Source organism: Mobula hypostoma, chromosome 5, assembly GCF_963921235.1.
Source record: "Mobula hypostoma chromosome 5, sMobHyp1.1, whole genome shotgun sequence".
In the NCBI taxonomy this organism is placed as follows: Eukaryota; Metazoa; Chordata; class Chondrichthyes; order Myliobatiformes; family Myliobatidae; genus Mobula; species Mobula hypostoma.
The window spans coordinates 17,638,184-17,658,706 of NC_086101.1; the positions used below are offsets into that span (position 1 = coordinate 17,638,184).

Sequence of the window (20,523 nt, forward strand, 5' to 3'; positions counted from 1 at the left end):
AGCTGAAACTCCAGACGACAACGCCCTCGGGATCATAGGAAATGACAAGCCTCTTCACCGACCCTCGGAAAACACAGATCCTTAAATGTATCACTGCAGTTCAATAATGCGATTAAAAGCGGTAGTAATGGGAATGTGAATGTACAGTTAGAAAGGCGCTTCATTGTGAAGGCATTACTGGAAGATTGTACCTAAAGAGCCGTCAGAAGAAGGAGGAAACTCCGGGTGCTAGAGGAAATCGAGAGAAAAAGGGCAGGTGCTCACGGTCTTAATGCGCCTTTCCTACTGAAATTCAGCGTTTTGTTCGCTCAGGGGACGGCTACTCCACCCTCATCTCACTAACGTCACTGATGTGTTATCAGATGAGACTCTGCAGTACAGGCCGAACTTCACTTAGCATAGATGTAGTGGGAAAGTCATTGCGGAATTCGAAGCTATTCCGACAAAGCTTTCATAACTTCCGGCCCACCCCTCTCGGCGGAGCTTAACGGGTAGAAAAAATGCAGCAGTCCATCGTCGCTTCAGCTAAATGTGTGTTTGAACGTTATGGCGCTGCAAGCGTTGAAAGGACTGAAAGACGTCATTTTGAAAGATTTCCCTGCCGTACTGCAAATCCTTGAGAATGCCGCGATCGCAGCAATTCTGTATGGGTTCGAATACATGGGGCAGAGAATCAGCCCGTGCCCCTGTGATCCGGAATGGAACGCTACCTACGCCTTGCTTGCCTTTGTTGTCCCCGCAGTTATCTTCTTTATGATCAGCCTGGTCGTGTTTCCGGATTCAAGGCGAGCGCTGAAGTGTGGGCCCCGCTGCATCCCTCGCCGCGGTGAGACCGGCAGTTACAAAGAGACCTGCTGCACCTGGAGTAAATGTTGTTTTGTAATAGTTACATTCCTGAAAGTAGTGGTTCCGTCTATCATATGGATCATCATTCTACTGTTGGACGGGGATTACTACACCTGTTATAAAGACCAGGGGACCGACAGTCACATATGCAAACATTTTTGCAGCTTTAAAAATTCGACTGACCTGCGCCACCATTGCCTCGGGTCTCGGGTAAGTGTCTTCAGATGCTTCGAGTTTGTGATTGGAACGATACATCTTTCTAGCCCGTGTATCTGCCTCCATTGTTAGAACTCCAAAGCCTCCCTGGTTTGCCAGCAATCCGGTCACAAGAGGAGTTGGAACTTGGAGGACCAAGTTTAAGCTGAGAGGGATACATTTAAAGACCTGATGGGTAGGTTTTCTACACACAAGGTGCTGGTTATATCTCAGAATCAGCTTGAAATGGTGGGAGAGGCACATACCATTTGTTTTAAATGCACTTCCGTATGAAGTGAGTGAAAAGATATGGACTAACTGCTGGAAAATTGATTTAGGTCTATGCGCAACACGAACGGCATCCACGAGATGAGCCAGGCAGTCCACGATTCTATGTTTCTCTGTCGTCTCATACTCCAGTGTTCTCGAGTACAGAAATAAATAAGCGTATTTATCTATTTGTTTATCTATTATCCATCTTTCTCTCTCTCTCTCTCTCTCTCTCTCTCTCTCTCTCTCGCTCGCTCTTTCGATCTAGCTATCTTTAAGAGAGGTGAAGAGGAGATTCCTTAGAGGTACAAAGATGAGGTTTTGTCGACGCGATAGAGACACTCGGATGGTATGTTGCCTCCCTGATGCCAAGCTCAGGGATGTCTCGCATCGTGTCCATGGCCTCCTGAAGCCTGAGCAGCCTGAAGTCTTGGTACATATTGGCCCCAGTGACATAAGCAGACAAGATGAGAAAGTCCTGAAATGGGACTTTAGGGAGCTAGGTTAAATGCAAAGAAACAGGATGTCCAGGGTTGTATTATCTGGATTGCTGCCTGTGCCACGTTCCAGAGAGAGTAAGAGTAGGATGAATTAACCCGTGAATGTGTGACTGAGGAGCTGGTGCAGGGACCAGTGGTTCAGACGTATGCCTCATTCGGGTATGAACTGCACCAAAAGGATAGGTTACACCTGACCTCGAGGGCATCCAATACCCTTGCGGGCGGGTTGGCTAGAGCTGTTCGAGTGGGTTTAAAATAATTTGGCAGTGGAATGGGAACCGGACTGACATTGCTGAAAATGAGATAGCTGGTTTACAAAACAGGGACAATGTGCAGTGAGGCTCCTAGCAAGGAGAAGCTGATATGCCCAACTTGCAGTCCACAGAATGAGTTTCAAAGAGAAAAGCGGACAAAATCGAAAAGGTAAGTTCAGTCTGAAGGTGTTATATTTGAATGCACGCAGTTTTGGAGAAAAGGTCGATGAACTTTTAGCACAGCTTCAGACTGGCAATTATGATGTTGCAGGCATCATTGAATCATGACCGAATGAAGATTATAGCTGGAAGCTTAATGACCAAGGATACACATTGCATCGAAAGGTCAGGCAAAAAGGCAGAAAGTGAGGTGTGGCTCTGTTGGTAAAAATGAAATTAATTCATTAAAAAGTGGTTACATGAGGTCTGAAGGTGTTCAATCATTGTGGATAAAACTATGGAACAGGAAAGGGTAAGCAGATTCTGATGGGAGCTGTACACACACCCTCAAACAGTAGTCTACAAGTTACAACGGGAGATAGAAAATGCTGGCCAAAAGGTCAATGTTACAATAGTTCAAAAGGGGGAATTGTAGAATGCCTGCAAGGTGGTTCCAAGAGCAGCTCATAGTTGAGCCCACTAAGAGATCAGCTATTCTGGATTGGGTGTTATGCAATCAACCAGAATTGATTGTGAGCCAAAGGTAAAATAACCCTTAGGGGAGACAATCATAATATGATCGAATTCACCCTAAAATTTAAAAAGGAGAAGCTAAGGTCAGATGTATCGGTATTACAGTGCAGTAAAGGAATTTATAGAGGCATGGAAAAGGAGTTGGCCAGGGTTTATTAGAAAAGAACACTAGCAGGGATGACAGCAATGGCTGTAATGCATGGAAGCGCTTCGGAAGGCACACAGGATATATATCTCTCAAAGAGGAAAAAGTATTCTAAAGGCAGGACAACACAGCCATGGCTAACACCACAAGTAAATGCCAACATAAGGGCCAAAGAGAGGGCATATAATAGAGCCAAAATTAATGGGGTGGTAGAGGTTTGGGAAGCTTTTAAAAACCAACAGAAGACAGATTATAAAAATAAACTAGCACAAAATATAAAAACGGACTGTTAACAGTTTTATAATTATATAAAACGGAAAAGTGCGGCTAAAGTGAACGTAGGTCCCTTGGAACACGAGAAGAGGGAACTGGCAATGTTGGTAAATGCGAGGTCATCCAGTTTGGAAGGACAAATGGAAGATCAGATTATTATTTGAATGGTAAGATATTGCAGCTGCTGTGGAGAGGGACTTGGAAGTGCTTGTGCATGAATCACAAAAGGATGGTTTGCAGGTGCAGCAGGCTACTAAGACGGCTTATGGGATGTTGGCCTTCATTATTAGAGGAATTAAATTTAAGAGAAGGGAGGCTATGCTGCAACTGTACAAGGTAATGTCAGGCCGCACCTGGAGTCTCCTTACTTAAGGAAAGATATACTGGCTTTGGATACGGTGCTGAGGAGGTTCCGCAGGTTGATTCTAGAGATGAACGGGTTAGACGATGAGGAGAGATTGAGTAGTCTGGACGGTACTTGCTGAATGAGAAGCGATCTTATAGAAACATTTAAACTTATGAAAGGCATTAATAAGTTAGAGGCAGGAAAGTTGTTTCCACTGGTAGGTGAAACTAGAACTAGCACACATAGTCTCAAAATTCAGTAGAGTAGATTTACGACGGGGATGAAGAGAAACTGGTTTTCCCAGAGAGAGGGGTGAAACTGTGGAATTCTCTGCCCAATGAAGCAGTGGTAACTACCTCAGTGAATATATTTAAGAGAAGGTTGGATAGACTTTTGCATAGTAGGGAAATTTAGGGTTATGGGAAAAGGCAGGTAGATGGAGATGAGTCCTTGGTAAGATCAGCCCTGATCTTATTGAACGGCGGAACAGGCTCGACGGACCAGACGGCTTACTCCTGTTCCTACTTCTTATGCTTTTATGGTCTTATGTTAACAGAAGGCAACTAAAAGTCATTCAGAAGGTAAAGATGGAATTCTAAAGTATGTTGGTAATAACAATAAAGTGGATAACAAAAGGTTTTTCAGATACGTAGAGTGTAAAAGGAAGGCGAGAGTGGACATCGGGAAACGATGCTGGAGAGGTAGGAATGGGGAATATGTAAAAGCCGAATTGAATAAGTATTTTGCATAGGTCTTCACTTTAAAGGCATTGACATCACTGTAGAAGCTCCAGGTGTCAGGGAACATGAAGCGTATGAAGTTACCAATACTATGGAGAATGTTCTTAGGAAACTGAAAGCAAAGAAGGTAGATACGTCACCTGGACCAAATGGTGTACAGCCCATGCTACTGATAGAGAAGGTTGAAGAGATTGTGGAGGCAATAGCAATGAGCTTTCAAAACTCACTAGATTCAGGAAAGGTTCCCGAAGACTGGAAAAGTGGCAATGTCACCCTACTCTTCAAGAAAGGATAGAGGCAGAAGACAGGGAATTACAGGCCAGTTTAGTCTGACCGCAGTCGTTGGGAAGTTGTTGGAGTCCATTATTAAGAATGAGGTCTCCGAATGCTTGGAGGCATAGGATAAAATAGACAGTGGTCTGTATGGTTTCCTCACGGGAAAACAAATAACATCAAAATAGACAAAAGAGAATCCGTTGAGGCTGCGTACTTGGATTTTCAGAAGGCCTTTGAAAAGGTGCCGCACACGAGGCTACTTAAGAAGCTACAAGCCCATGGTATGGTCATGCACTTTGGTAGAAGAAATGAAGGAGTTGTCAATTTTCTCACTGGAGAGAAAATACAAAACTCTGCAGCGCAAGGGATTCCCTAGAGGTTAATTTGCAGATTGATAATATGGTGAAGAAGGCTAATGTGATGCTAGGATTAATTGCAAGAGGACTAGAATATAAAAGCGAGGATGCAATGTTGACCATTAAAAGCATCGTTGAGGCATCAGTACTGTGAGCGGCTGTGGGCTTCTTATCTTAGGATGGATTTGCTGAAACTGGAGAAGATTTAAAGAAGTTTCACGAAAATTATTCCAGATTAAACAGGTTGTCATATGAGGAGCGTTTAATGGCTCTGGGCCAAGATTCACAGAAATTTAGAAGAATTAGGGATAGCTTCACTGAAACCTATCAAATAATGAAAAACCTTGATAAAGTGGATTTGGAGAGGCTGCTTCCTTTGGTAGCAGTTTCTAAGGCCAAAGCGCACAGCGTCAGAATGTAGGGGCGTCTTTAGAACGGAGATGAGGAGCAATTTCTTTAGCTACAGAGCTCTGAATCTGTGGAATCCGTTGCCATAGGGAGCCGCTGAGGCCAACTCGTTATGTATATTGAAGGTAGAGGTTGACAGGGCATGAGGGGATACGGGGTGGGAGATCAGGTGAAGGCAGGAGATTGGGGAAGAGAGGGAAATTGGATCAGAATGATGAAATGGCGGAGCAAAATTCGATGGGCCGAATGGTGTCATTCTGCTCTTATATCTTCTGGTCTGATTTACCTCTATCGATCTTTTCATCTATTTCCCTCTCTCTGCAGTTGCTTATATGCTTATCTGGTTGTCTGTTCACTTATTTAATCATCCATTTCTCTCCATGAGTAACGTTCTGTATGCTTATTTATCAATCAATCTATTCAAACACTTACTTACTCACTAAATCGTATTTCTATTTATTATATGTTTATTTCTTTTTCGCATCAGAATAGAAGCTAAATTTCTGGAGTTAGAAATAATTTTGCAGTAAGAGACAACGTCATTGAAAAAATAAGCATGATGACACATAGTCGGGGGTGGTTGTAAAGGTTCGATTCTTCTGTCTCTGAGCGTTTTATTTTCTCATTCCCAACAGATGATTGGTGTCATTTTGCTGTTGATCACTGTGACTCTGCTGGTACTTCTTTACTTCCTTCCTGCGTGGAAGTGTTGCGATTGCACTCTTGAGCGATATTACGAGCAACAGTATTGGAAAATCGTTGAGCACGTGAAACTGACCAAGATGAGGAATGAATTGGAAGAGAAGGCAACAGAGTTTGCGGAGGTGGAGGTGAAAGAGTTCATTTGCAAACTGAATCTCGGCAATGTTGAGCCGAAGAAACAGCAGTCCAACTCCTCAGCGGATAATAAAGATGATGCAGCTAACCTTGAACCTACCCAAGTGAAGGCCCCCTTAAAACAACCACTACTCCGAATGACGTCCGTTTAAGCTTTATTCCAGCAGGCATTGACACGTCAGTGGTTCTCCACAACTTAGCAAGACAGATTGTACATCTTCGACACTACCTGTTCAAAATATCTGCCTGAAACAACAATCACAATCCATTAAATTAAAACTCAAAAGATACGCCTCAAAAGAATGAACACCAATCAGCCTTTACACTCGTAAAGCTGCAAACCAAAGCGCAAAATTCCAGACTATCAAATTACAGTGGTATGGGAGAGGAGTTGGCCAAAGTAAATTGCAAGTAGATGCTGGCAGGGATGAAAGCAGAGCACCAAAGGCATGAGTCTCTGGGAAAAATGAGGAAGGTTCAGGATAGATATATTCCAAAAACGAAGAAATACTCAAACGGCAATATAGTACAACCGTAGCTGATAAGGGAAGTCAAATCCAATGTAAAAGTAAAGGAGAGGACATACAACAAAGCAAAAATTATTGGGAAGATAGAGGACTGGGAAACGTTTAAAAACCTACAGAGATCAACTAAGAGAATCATTTGAAGGGAAAAGGCAAAATATAAAAGCAAGTAGCAACCAAAATCAAAATGGATAGTAAAAGCTTTTTCAAGGATGTCAGAGATAAAATAGAGATAAGAGTTGATATGGGACCTCTAGATATTGAGGCAGGAGAAATAATAACGGAGGACAAGGAAACAGCAGATTAACTAAATGAGTATTTTGTGGAAGACACAATGAAGTGTGCCAGATGTTGAATGGTGTGTGGGAAGTGAAGTGACTGCAGTTACACTTACAGGGGAGAAAGTGCTCAAAAATCTGAAAAACCTCAGGGTACACAAGGCACCCGGACCAGATGAACTGCACTCAAGAGTTCTGAAATACGAAGTGGTAGAGATTGAGAAGGCATTAGTAATGATCTTTCGATAATCACTGCACTCTGGCATGCTGCCAGAGGATTGTAAAATTGCAAATGTCACTCCTTTCTTTAAAGTAAGGAGGAAGGCACCAAAAAAGAAATTATAGACTAGTTAGCATGACCTCAGCTGTTGGGAAGACGTTGGAGTCAATTGTGAAGGATGAGGTTATGGAGTAGACGGTGAAACAAGAGAAGATTGGACAAGGTCAGTGTGATTTCCTTAAAGAAAAATCGTGCCTGACGAACCTTTTGGAATTCTTCGAGGAGATTATAAGTAGTATAGTTAAAAGGCATGCAATGAATGTTGTGTATTTGGACTTTCAGAAGGCAATGTGCTACACATCATGGATAAATTCACTCACCTCGGCACTGAACAGAATCCACAACCTGTGGACTCACTTTCAAAACTCAACAGCTTCTGTTCTGCTGCTCGTTATTATTAATTCTGATTTTTTTTCCCTCAGTTCAAGATTGTAAAACCTGAGGGACGGACTTAACCACGTACACTCATTCCTCAATTGCTAGGACTTTTCTGACTATTTTAGTGGTGTTCACAACTGTGTTTTTTTGGAGATTTACATAGATATTGCGGTGTAGCTCTAATTGTTTAATGCTATTGTGTAGAGACCTTGAGATGATGTAAATTGTAGTTATTACTATTGGAACAATGTAAACATCTTTATTAGTACGATATCTTTTTAAAATTTATTTGTTAGTTTTTATTTCACTGCTCAAGCTAGTAAAACCCGAGGTACTTACATAGACAAATGCACTTCTCAATTGCCCGGAACTTCTGGACTGTTCATATGGCGTTTAGCATTGTTGGTTTCTGGAGTTTTAAATCGATATTGTTGTGTAGCACTAACTGGTTAATGCGATTGTGTAGTGACTTTGGGATGACACCAGTCGTGTATATTGCTATTAGCACAATGTATACCCTGTTCATGTTCCATAATCTCTCAATTTCCTCTTTTAATTCAGCTTACTTCTGGTGTTTCTTCCTTTCTGATTTTTGATTCTTATGTCTGTTTGGAATGGCTATATCTATTAAGAATTTTGTTCCTGCTTGTTTATCCTGTACTACAAACGTTTGTATTATATCTGCACTTCCATTAAACAGTGTCCTATCTGTAATAACGGATTGGTCGCAATATCATTTGTGGGATTCTGAATATAACTGGATGAGTCTTGTAGTTACAGTAAGGTATGGTTTCATTAATGAGTTTGCTTTGTAAAGCAAGATTTTGAGAAATTCTGTTTGCCACTTGATTATGCCTGTGTAAACAATCGGTTAAGTTCGACTGCTGCAGAATCATGTAATGTGTTGGATTTTTTCAGATTTCTCTTGGTATTCTCTACATTTTTCATCTTGAATTTGCCCGTCATTTATTACGTATTTTTGATACCTTTGTGTTAAGCACCTGGTCCTGTATTGCCATTGGGAACCATCCTGTTTCTGTGAAGAGGTCTCCAACTTTAATCCCAAGCGTTCGACGCTTCCTTGAGGACATCGAGTCTGGTCTGATCGTAGGGTTGTTGGCCGTGGAGGATCATATTCTTCCACCTGTTAACACTGGACACAAAAAAGTTGCTTCCTGTACACGTGTAGGTGTATTTTAGGGATTTGGGGTTCAAATTACTATGAATATTCCTGTCATGGACATTTCTTGAATTTCCCTACATTTGTCCAAAATGTAAGCTAAAAGGTTTTCTAGTTTGTCCTTCATACTCGGGCATGCTCAGGCGGGGCGAGTGCGGCTTGGTAGGGCAGACTTAGAAAGGCTCGAAAAACATCATACACAAATCATTCTATGCCTTGTGCTGACGCATATATCGCTTAGCGGTCACGTTGACGCACATGCTCAACGTGCATAGCATATTGTGTGCACCGATTACAATCAAATAATTGTATTTTCAGAAGTATTTGTGATAGCAAAATGTCTCGCCAATGTTGCCACAGTCGTGATACTTGTTATATTAGTGGTGAGTGCACGTTTAAATCTCAGAGACGGGTCATGACTCCTCTTCTTAAGAGTTCTACATTGGGTGTAAAATTGGCGACCAAGATAAAGTCTAAACCCCGCAGATTTGCTGTACAACTTGCGCTGTCGATCTTAGAGGTTCGCTCAGAGGTACTCGAAAGTCAATACCATTCGTTGTGCCGATAACATAGAGATAGAGGAAGGATCATGTGACGGACTGCTATTTCTGTCTGACTTGTGTATCTGATGTCTCTGCTGAAAACAAGAATTCCAGTCAATACCCCATTCTCCTTTCAGGCATGAGACCTGAGCCGCATGATGATAGTACCCCAGTACCAAATCCATTAGAGACAGAATCTAAATGAGGCAGGCTAATATGCCATGACGTACGATACAGGAATGGAAAACGACACTGATACAAATTTTGAACCCCTCATGTCCAGTGAGCCTCATCTGATAACCTAATCTGAGTTAAATCATCTGGGCAGAGACTTTGCTTTGTCGAAGGCAAAACAGAATTCCTGGGTTCAAGACAGGATTGAGTCTGCTGGTACAGGCACAAAACTTCCCGTGAAAGGTTTCCATATTTGACACAGAGGTTTTGTAAAGAAACTGCTGACAAGATTGAGTGGAGCATGCTTCTTGGTCTGCTAATCAATAAGGTCATCAATATCAGGCAATTCGAAAACCTTACAGTGGAACCAGAGAGAATTGTACAGAAGGCAACGACAGAATACCGAAGTACGTGCAGCTGGTTAGCAACACGCTTTAAGCATACAAAACCATGAAGTGCAACATGTCACCAAAGTTTCATTTTCTGCATTCCAATTCAGACATTTTCTTTGCAGATCTTAACGCTGTCAGTGCCGAGCACGTTGAAAAGAGAGATACAACTGGAGAGTGTTCAAAGCAAGTTCACGAAAATCGTTCCAGAATTGAATGGCTTGTCATATGAAGAGCGTTTGATGGCTCTGGGCCTGTATTCACTAGTATTGAAAAGAATGAGGGGTGATCTAATTGAAACTTTCAAATGGTGAAAAACCTTCATAGAGCAGATATAGAGAGGATGCTTCCTATCGTGGGAGAGCCGAAGACCAGAAAACACGGCCTCGGATTAGAGGGGCGTACTTTTTTGAATGGAGATGAGGAGAAATTTCTTTAGCCAGAGAGTGGCAAATCTGGGGAATTCTATGCCACAGGCAGCTGTAGAGGCCAAGTCCTCATGTATATTTAAGATAGAGTTTAATACATTCTTGATTTGTCACGGCAAGACGGGATTCAGGGAGAAGGCAGCAGACTGGGGCTGAGAGGAAAATTGGATCAGCCATGATGAAATACCGGAGCCCACTCGATGGGCCAAATGTTCGGCTTCAAGGGTTCTACTACCACAGCAACACTTTCGAAAAAAAGTTGCTATCTAGTGTAAGTTCTTCGTTTTTCTGGGGTAAACTTCCATATAGGTTCAAACAACAGGAATTCTGCAGATGCTGGAAATTCAAGCAACATACATCAAAGTTGCTGGTGAACGCAGCAGGCCAAGCAGCATCTATAGGAAGAGGTGCAGTCGACGTTTCAAGCCGAGACCCTTCGTCAGGACTAACTGAAGGAAGAGTGAGTAAGGGATTTGAAAGCTGGAGGGGGAGGGGGAGATGCAAAATGATAGGAGAAGACAGGAGGGGGAGGGATAGAGCCGAGAACTGGACAGGTGATAGGCAAAAGGGAATACGAGAGGATCATGGGACAGGAGGTCCGGGAAGAAAGACAAGGGGGGGGGTGACCCAGAGGATGGGCAAGAGGTATATTCAGAGAGACAGAGGGAGAAAAAGGAGAGTGAGAGAAAGAATGTGTGCATAAAAAGGAGTAACAGATGGGGTACGAGGGGGAGGTGGGGCCTTAGCGGAAGTTACAGAAGTCGATGTTCATGCCATCAGGTTGGAGGCTACCCAGACGGAATATAAGGTGTTGTTCCTCCAACCTGAGTGTGACTTCATCTTTACAGTAGAGGAGGCCGTGGATAGACATGTCAGAATGGGAATGGGATGTAGAATTAAAATGGGTGGCCACTGGGAGATCCTGCTTTCTCTGGCGGACAGAGCGTAGATGTTCAGCAAAGCGGTCTCCCAGTCTGCGTCGGGTCTCACCAATATATAGAAGGCCACATCGGGAGCACCGGACGCAGTATATTGATTGCACATTGATTGTTTGTCTGTCTTGGTTTGTGTGCAAATTTTCATTGATGATTGTACTTCTTTGTATGAACTTGTGAATACCCACAAGAAAATTTATCTCAGGATAGTACTTTTATGGCGAGTTGTAGGCACTTTCATGAGAAATTTCCTTTCAAATTCGATCTATTTTAGATAATGGATAATGTTTTCATGAACTGGACACCTGCTTCATAGTTCCAAAAAGCGAGATTGAATCCTAACCTCCGGTTTTATCTGTGTGGGTTTTGATGTTATCTCCGTGACTGCAGGTGATTCACCTCGCCGCTCTTGTTTCTTCACACATCTGAAAACTGTTCCACTTAGCAGATTAATTTACTAAGGTAAATTGATGCTATTGTGCTAGAGAATGGCAGAATCTGGCGGATAATTTATACAAACGGCAGGAGAGCACTTAAAATGGAATTGGTGCGGCATTGGGGCTAAATAGTTGATAATTTCACTGAGCTGACGGGTAACTTCAGTGCAGTATTTTGTCTCTATGATACCTGTTAGTGCGCAACTTTCGAGTACCAAAGCAGCCGGAGAGGGAGAGAGCGAGAGGGAAGTGGCGGGGCGGGGGGGGGGGGGAGGTAATTGCGTTACGATTGTCACATTCACTGAAGGAGAGTAAAGAGCGTTGTTTAGTATTGTTACATTAAGGAAGGACAATAAAATCACGTAGAATGAAGTGTTACCTTTGCAAAGAATGGCAGAACAAAGGTACAAAGAGTTACAGGAAGTGGGATACTGGAGGGGGTGGTGCTGCCACAGACTAAACGCTTCAGAAACAGTGCTTGGCCTTAACAGTGTCAGGGAGTAGTCGGCAATGGAAACGGTAGATAGTGAACTATCAAAGTCAAACAAAGCAACAGGAACAAGAATGGAATTAAACAGATCAATATTTTTGCACTTTACAAAATGTTTCCTGCCACGTGTGAAATTTTGTCAAGTAAAGGAACTCTACCGATATTTGTTTTTTTTTTCTTTTTTTCTTTTCTCGAGGAACATATCTTAAATTCACTTACTAAGACTTAAAAAAATCTGGTTTACTGCACTGTGTTGTTGGACTGAAGTCCAATTGCCCAAAGTCAGAGTCATATACACAAAAGCGGGCCCTTTGGCTGAACTGTCCAGCATTCCTCCCGCTAGTTCCAGTTGCCCACGTTCGGCCCATAAATCCACAAGCTCTGCCGCTCCGTGTACTTATTCCAATGCCAATTTAATGTTGAAATTATACCTACCTCATCCACTTCCCCTGTACTCACATCCCTCTGTGTAAACAAGTTAGTTCTGAGCTCTCCTTTAGGTCTATTCCCGCTTCTCCTGTATCTGTGCCCTCTGGCTTTGGACTTTCCAGCACTGGGGAACGGACTCTAATTAAGCAACACACATCAAAGTTGCTGGTGAACGCAGCAGGCCAAGCAGCATCTATAGGAAGAGGCGCAGTCGACGTTTCAGGCCGAGACCCTTCGTCAGGACTCTAATTGTTCACTTTATCTATACCCCTCATTATTTTATATATTTCTATGTAGTCTGCTCTTATTCTGCTATGCTCCAATGAATAAATATCCATCAAGGACACACTCCCACTACAACTCAGCTCCTCCAGTACCTTTGTAAATCTTCCCTGCACCTTTTCCACCTTGACGATGCATTTCCCATAATAGGATACTCGAGTCCACACTTAGTGGAGTGGAGAATGCAGAGGTAGCCAGGTGCCAATGACTGACTTCAAGCTCTGAACAGGATGATCCAGCATATCTACCGGGGCTATGTTCTGTAGCTCAAGCTGATAAAACACTCGCTGCAGGTGGAGGAGGTGAAGAAAGACTGGAAAATGTGGGGAACCATACAACAGATCAGATAATATCTATGGACATTGGAACATGCATCTTTCAATGTACCTGAGAAAATGGGAGTGACACTAAACCAGAATTTGGATTTCACCCGTAGTTGTTGGGTAACGTTTGTCCAGTCTGTGACACTTTTTCCCAGTACCCCATAATTATATAATGAAATTGACCATATATGTACCAGAACAGGTGTAACATACAGATTAAAATAAGACCATAATACTGTAAGACATGAGAGCAGAATTAAGCCATTTGTCCTAAAGAGTCCGCTCCGCCATTCAATCATGGCTGATTCTTTCTCCCCTCTTTGGCCCTACTCCGGGACCTGCTCCACGTGATCTTTGAAGCAGTGCCAAATCAAGAACCGATCAATCATTACCTTAAATACACCCAAAAACCTGGCCTCCACAACTGCCTGTCGTAACAAATTCCACAAATTCAACATCCTCTGGCTGAAAAAAAAAACAACTCTGCATCTCTGTTTTAAATGAACGCCCTCGACACTGAGGCTGTGCGCTCTTGTCCTAGACCACCGACCACGGGAAACATCATTTCCACGTGACTAGGCCTTTCAACATTCGAAAAGTTTCAATGAGATTACCCTTCATCCTTCTATATTCCAGCGAGAACAGACCCAGAGCGTTTCTCGTAGGATAACACTTTCATTCCGGGAATCATCCTGTGAAATTTCTTTGAACCCTTTTAATGCTTGCAGATCTTTTCTTAAGTGAGTAGCTCAAAACTGTTCTCAATACTCAAGGCGAGGCTTCAGCAGTACTTTTTAAAGCCTCGGCATCATATCCTGCTCTTGTATTCTCGACTTCTTGAAATTACTGCCAACGTTGAATTGCTTTCCTCACCAGCGACACAACCTGCAAATTAACCTTTAGGAAGTTCTGCACAAGGACTTTCTGTCCCTTTGCATCTCTGGTAACCTCATCTTTAACAATTGACTCCAACATCTTCCCAACCACTGAGTTCAGGCTAACTGGTCTATAATTTCTTCTCTAATGCCTTCCTCCTTTTTTAAAGAGTGGAGTGCCACTTGCAATTTTCTAGTCCCCCGGCACCGTGTCAGAGTCCAATGATTTTTGAGAAGATCATCACTAATGCCTCCACAATCTCTACTGGGAGCTCTTTCTGAACTCTGAGGCGTAGTTCATCTGGTCTGGGTGACTTATATACCCTTAGATCTTTCATCTTTTTGCACACCTTCTCCCTTGAAACAGTAATTCTTCCTTCACACACTTCAACATCTGACACACTACTAGTGTCTTCCAGAGTGACGACTGATACAAAATAGTTATTTAGTTCATCCGCCATCTCCTTGGCCCCCGTTATTATTTCTCTGTGCTCCTTTTCTAGCGGTTTTCTATCCACTCACATCTCTATTTTATTTGTACATACTTGAAAAAGCTGTTACTATCCACTTTAATATTGTTTGCCAGCTTGATTCCATATCACATCGTTTCCCTCTGAATTATTTTTTTTACATTACTCTCTGTAGGTTTTTAGAATCTTCGCAATCCTCCATCTTCCTGCTATTTTTTTTTGCATTCTTGAATGCATCCTCTTTTGCTTTTACAGTAAGTTTGAGTTCTTGGCAGCCACGGTTGTACTCTTTTGCCATTTCAGTATTTCTTCGTTTTTGGAATACATCTATCCTGCACATTCCCCATCTTCCCCAGAAACTCACGCCATCGCTGCTCTCTTGTCATCTCTGCCAGTATTTCCTTCCAATTTACTTTGGCCAACTCCTCTTTCATACCAGTGTAATTTCCTTTACTCTACTAAAATATAGTCACGTCTGACTTATCCCTATCACATATCAAGTTGAACTCAATGACATTGTGATCACTGTCTCTTAATGGCTATTTTACCTTATTCACCCTAATCACACCCCACCCCTCCCCGGTTCAATACATAACACACAATTCATTAAAATTGATCCCATAGTAGGTTCAACGACAAACCAATCTCAAAAGCCATCTCGTAGGAATTCAAGAAACTCCCTCTCTTGAGATTCCCTTTCCAACCTGATTTTTCCAATCGACCTGCATGGTTAAAATCTAGCATGACTAACATAACATTGCATTTTTGACACGCCGTTTCTACTTCCCGTTGTATCCTGCGTTTTGCATTCCACCAACTGTATACAACTGTCAACAGGCTCCTTTTATCCTTACCATTTCTTCACTCAGCCCACAAGCATTCAACATCTTCTGATCCTATGTCACATCTTCTTACTGTTTCGATGCCATTTTTTTACCAGCAGAGCCACGCCACCACCGCTGCCTACCTTTTCATCCCTCCGATACAACATGTAACCTTGGGCATTCAGCTCCCAACTATAATTATCCTTCAGCCACGATTCACTGATGCCCATAACATCATAGCTGACAATAGTGCAAAAGATCGTCCACCTTATTTCTGCATGCATCGATATATAACACTTCGAAGACTATATTTGACACCCATTTTGGTTCTGTGTCCCTAACGTGCTGATACTCATCCCACTGGCTGCAAATTTTGTGCTATTATTTACCTGCCCTTCCTGACAGTCTGACCGCACGCCATCATTGTTTTTTTTACCATATACCCTATTCTGAGTCCCTTCAATCCGATTCCCATCTCCCCTCCCCCACCGTAAGATCTGCTTAAACCCTCCCCAACAGCTTTAACAAACCTGATGGCGAAAGTGTTGTTCCCTCCTCGGGTCCAAGTGCATCCATCCCGTTTTACAAGTCGTGCTTCCTCCAGAAGTAATGTTGACATTGCATGTGTTTCTTAGCAGGCCAATCATCCAGAGTCCTGAGTTCAAGTCATGGCATTGTGGGATCTAAACTCAGCTAACAGGCTGGAAAATTCAAAAATAAATTGCGTTTAAAAAATGTTCATCAAGTCAACAATATTTCCACATTTATGATTTTGTATCATAACATAAATCCTGACCCGGATATGGACCGTACTGTCCAAATATCCGGACTTGCCTCTCGGCTTTTTTTTGCACTACCTTACTTTCCATTTTTTCTATTTTCTTTTACTTATTCATAATTTAAAATTTTAATATTTACTAATTTTTTACTATTTTTCATATTTAATATTTGTAATCCAGAAAGTGGAAAGCGCAAAATCAAATATCGCTGTGATGATTGTACGTTCTAGTATCAATTGTTTGGCGACAATAAAGTATAAAGGAAAATCTACTTGCGAAGGCTTAGCGTATCTTACTACAAATATACGTGACTTCAGTAAGATCACGTCTGGAGTACAGGAGCATTTGTTCTCCCTTAGACATAGTGGCTGTAGAAGGAGTCCATTGAAGATCCCTGTCACTGGTTCCTAGAATGGCGGGCTCGTCACATGAGGAAAAGAGAGTCTATACCAGCTCTCAGAGCAATGCCAACAATCCCGTATCTCAACCCATTCTCTCCCAACTACTCGATAATTACCTCCAGTTTTGCTGTCATCCAGTAAGTGAAGGGTCAAATTGTTATCAACAATTACCAACATCAGGAAATTGAAACATGTGGAAAAATCACTTGGTAATAGGTAAAAACCTCTGGTCTCGTAGCCACACTCTAAGTTTAGGACAAACCAAGGTCTCCGAGCTATGAGTCTGCAGGAAAACGTGTTACCCCTTTGCTCCAGCACGTGCAACTTTTCCAAGTTTACTGATAACTTCAATCTAAATAAAAATTTGCCTCGTGATGGTTCAAGGTGACTTGGGCTGAGGGAGGCGGTGACAAGGTGGCAAATGGGTGACAATGCGGAGTGGCTAACCACGTGGCAGGAAAACAGAAACTGGTCAAATTGGCAGATTAATTAACTACTGTAAATGGGTGCTATTGTGTTACCGATTGACAGAATCTGGCAGAATATTCATTAAAAGGACGGAAAAAAACATACAAGTGGAATTTGTGTGGCATTATGACTGAGTAGCTGGTAGTCTCCCTTAGCTGAATCGACTATTTTCTTGACTTATTTTCTGTGGCTCTATGATGCATGTTTGTGCTCTACTTCTGTGTACACAACGAGCAGCAGAGACACAGAGAGAGAGCGAGCGAAAGAGAGAGAGAGAGAGAGAGAGAGAGAATAATTGCCACATGCACTGAAACCAAGGAAAAACTTGGTTTTGTATGGCATCCATACAGAACGTATCTTCACATCAGTCCATGAAGGTAGAACGCGGGAAACAATTAAAGAATGTAGAATACCTTTGCAGAGAACTGCAGAAAAAAGGTACAAGGAGGTTATGTTAATAAGAAACTGTTTCGGACTGTGCTGCAACAGACTGCAGGCATCAAAAACTGCGCTTGGCCGGAACAGTATCAGGGAGTAGTCGGCAGTGGAAAGCAAAGATAATGAACTATCAGAGTGAAACAGAGCAACGACAGGAAGTATGGAATTAGACCGAACAACGTCTTTGCCACTTTACAAATTATGGGCTGCCACATGTTATATTCAGTCAAATAAATAAACATTGCGGATGTTTTCTCATTCCCCTATTTTGAAACAGATCTTTAAATTCAGAATGACATTAGTTGCAGTGATATTGAACTGAAGTCCAATTACCCAAGTCAGTTATAGAGCACGGAAACAGACCCTTCGGCCCATCTTTGCACACTGACCACATCGATCTCCCTGATGGTTCGTAATGCCATGTTTTCTAAGTTTGCTGATAACTTCAAACTAAGTTATGTTGATCAAAGGTAAATTGTACTGAAAGAGTGGGGGACACAGTGGCAACCGGAGGATAATGTGAAGTGTCAAACCACGTGGAAGCAAATCAAAACTGGAATACTGACTATTGCTTAAATACAGTGAGAGAGAGAGAGAGAGAGAGAGAGAGAGAGCGATTCGCCAGTTATAAAGATATATTGTTCAAACTGGCCAAACAGCCATTGCACTGAAAAGTTGCTGTGTTAGAGCAGGTAGCAATTAAGCAGTTAAATAAAATGTTGGGTCTTCATTTGAGCACGGCTGTTGTGAAAATTTATAACTTCGTGCTCTCAGGGCTGAGAGCATAGCAACAATGGCTGAGTTTCTGGGGGAAATGAAGAAAGTGCAGGATAGATGCATTCCAAAAGCGAAAAAAATACTCAAATGGCAAAATAGTACAACCGTGGCTGACAAGGGAATTCAAAGCTAATGTAAAAGCAAAAGAGAAGCCATACGGAAAGGCAAAAATTAGTTGGAAGACAGAGGATTGGGAAGCTTTTAAAACATACGGGCAGCAACAAAAAGAATCACTGTGAAGGAAAAGGTGAAATATAAAAGCAAGTAAGCAAACAATATCAAAGTGGATAGTACCAGCTTTGTCAAGTACATAAAGAACGAAAGAGAAATCTGAATAGATACAGGACTACTGGATAATGAGGCCGGAGAAATAACAACGGGGAGAAGGAAATGCTGTTGAACTAAATTAGTATTTTGCATCAATGCGGAAGGCACGAGCAGTGTTCCACGTCTTGAACGGTGTGAGAGAAGTGAAGTGAATGCAGTTGCAATGAAAAGGGAGAAGGTGTTCAAAAAGCTGGAAGACATAAGGTTACATAAGTCACCGGACCAGATGAACCGCACATTAGGGTTTTGAAAGAGGTATCGATAGCGATTCTGGCAGCATTAGTAATAATATTTCAAAAATCGTTGGACTCTGGCCTGCTGCCAAAGGACTGGAAAATTGAAAATCTCACTCGACTCTTTCTTAAAGCGGGAAGGCAGCAGAAAGTAAATTATCAACCATTTAGCCTGACTTCAGTTGTTGGGAAGATTTTGGGTTCAATTAAGGATGAGGTTATGGAGTACTTGGTCACACAGGACAAAGTCAGTATGATTTCCTTCAGGAAAAACAAAACGTCAGGGATTTGATACTGAGAATTCATGGGGTACTTGTAAGGCATCCTGTTGAGTATTGAGAACAGTTTTTGGGCTCCTGATCTGAGATAAGGTGCGCTAGCATTGGAGAGTATTCAAAGGAGCTTCAGAAGGATGATTCCGGGAATGAAAGGGTGATCATACGAGGAACATTTTATAGCTCTGAGTCCGTACTCATTAAAATTAAGAAGGATGAGGGAGAATTTCATTGAAACCTTTCGAATGTTGAAAGGCCTATACGGAGTAGATGTGGGAAGGATGCTTCCCATGGTGGGGGATTCCAGGACAAGAGGGCACAGACTCAGGATAGAGGGACGTCAATTTAAATCGGATATGCGAAGAAATATCCTCAGGCAGACGGTGGTGAATTTGTTGAATTTTTTTACCACGGGCAGTTGTGGCGGCCAGCTTGTTGGGTGCACTTAAGGCGCAGCGTGATATGTTTAGACTGGACACGGCATCAAAGGTTACAGGGAGAAAGCAGGGAAGTGGGGTTGAGAAAGGGAAAAAAAGGATCAGCCATGATTGAATGGCGGAGCAGACTCGATAGTTCAAACCGGCTAACTCTGCTCCTGTGTATTCTGGGGTCCTTCTGTCGAATACATGGGGCTCGATATGACTCCATAACTATGTAACAACGGGTGCGGTCCTTAATGGTCGAAAGACAGGCAGAGCGATGGATGCTATATGAGCACAATCTTCTAAATAGCTATTGCCAGAGCCATCAGAGATGGCTTCGATCTGGATCGCAGCGACCTCTGACCGGACAAAAAATGCTGCAAAAATGTGGCCTGGACGTTTGTCGTGTGATCATAAACCCTGACGGACATTGGTTAAAAATAATCCTACAACTGCTGTTCATTGTTTCGCTAGTCCACAGGAACACTATTTCATTTAGCTGTGTGCAGTATATGTGTACGGTTGAATTAGAATTAAACTTGAAAGCGAGCTTGAAAACTGTTAGCACGTTATGTGGTATACCTGCTAATCTTCTACGTTTTACGCTTGAATGGCTCTTGAAGCCAGCACGGGAAAAAAGAGAAAATCATCCCAGAGAAATAAAATTGATTAAAATAAACAACTGAGCTTCCTGTTCTATTGCCTTAAACTGTTATTTAAAATTCCATTTCAAAATTCACGCGTTTTTGTTATACTGCAGTCCATTCATTGGAATTGCACAACCTCTGTGGAATTCAGCTCGTTTTCCTTCCAATATCTTTCTGATCAGTAAAACACACCGCCAATGAAGTGAAGAAGAAAATAAGTGAATAAAGAAAGAAAAGGAAATGTAAAAACACGGCTATGTCTTTATACCATGGAAGGTCGGAACGTACTTATTCTGGATAATAAATTAGTGTAGAGAGAGGGCAAAAGTATTAGCAGTTCATATCAATACCCATGCATCCACTGAAGTTACAAGATAAG

The 20,523-nt window shown here is 42.2% G+C and overlaps 1 protein-coding gene and 1 long non-coding RNA gene across 2 annotated transcripts; one reads left to right on the forward strand and one right to left on the reverse strand.

The window, feature by feature from the left end:
- Nucleotides 1-347: 347 nt before the first annotated feature.
- On the forward strand, nt 348-8,311 carry LOC134346138 (calcium homeostasis modulator protein 6-like). The gene is made up of 2 exons (XM_063047444.1): nt 348-1,056; nt 5,938-8,311. The coding sequence occupies exons 1-2, from the start codon at nt 547-549 to the stop codon at nt 6,289-6,291; spliced, it is 864 nt and encodes a 287-aa protein (XP_062903514.1). The 5' UTR covers nt 348-546; the 3' UTR covers nt 6,292-8,311.
- Nucleotides 8,312-8,449: 138 nt separating this feature from the next.
- On the reverse strand, nt 8,450-17,169 carry LOC134346139 (uncharacterized). The gene is made up of 3 exons (XR_010017837.1): nt 16,674-17,169; nt 15,908-16,078; nt 8,450-8,752 (listed from the first exon to the last, which is right to left on the reverse strand). It is a non-coding gene; the product is annotated as an uncharacterized LOC134346139 (long non-coding RNA).
- Between the last annotated feature and the right edge of the window lie 3,354 nt (nt 17,170-20,523).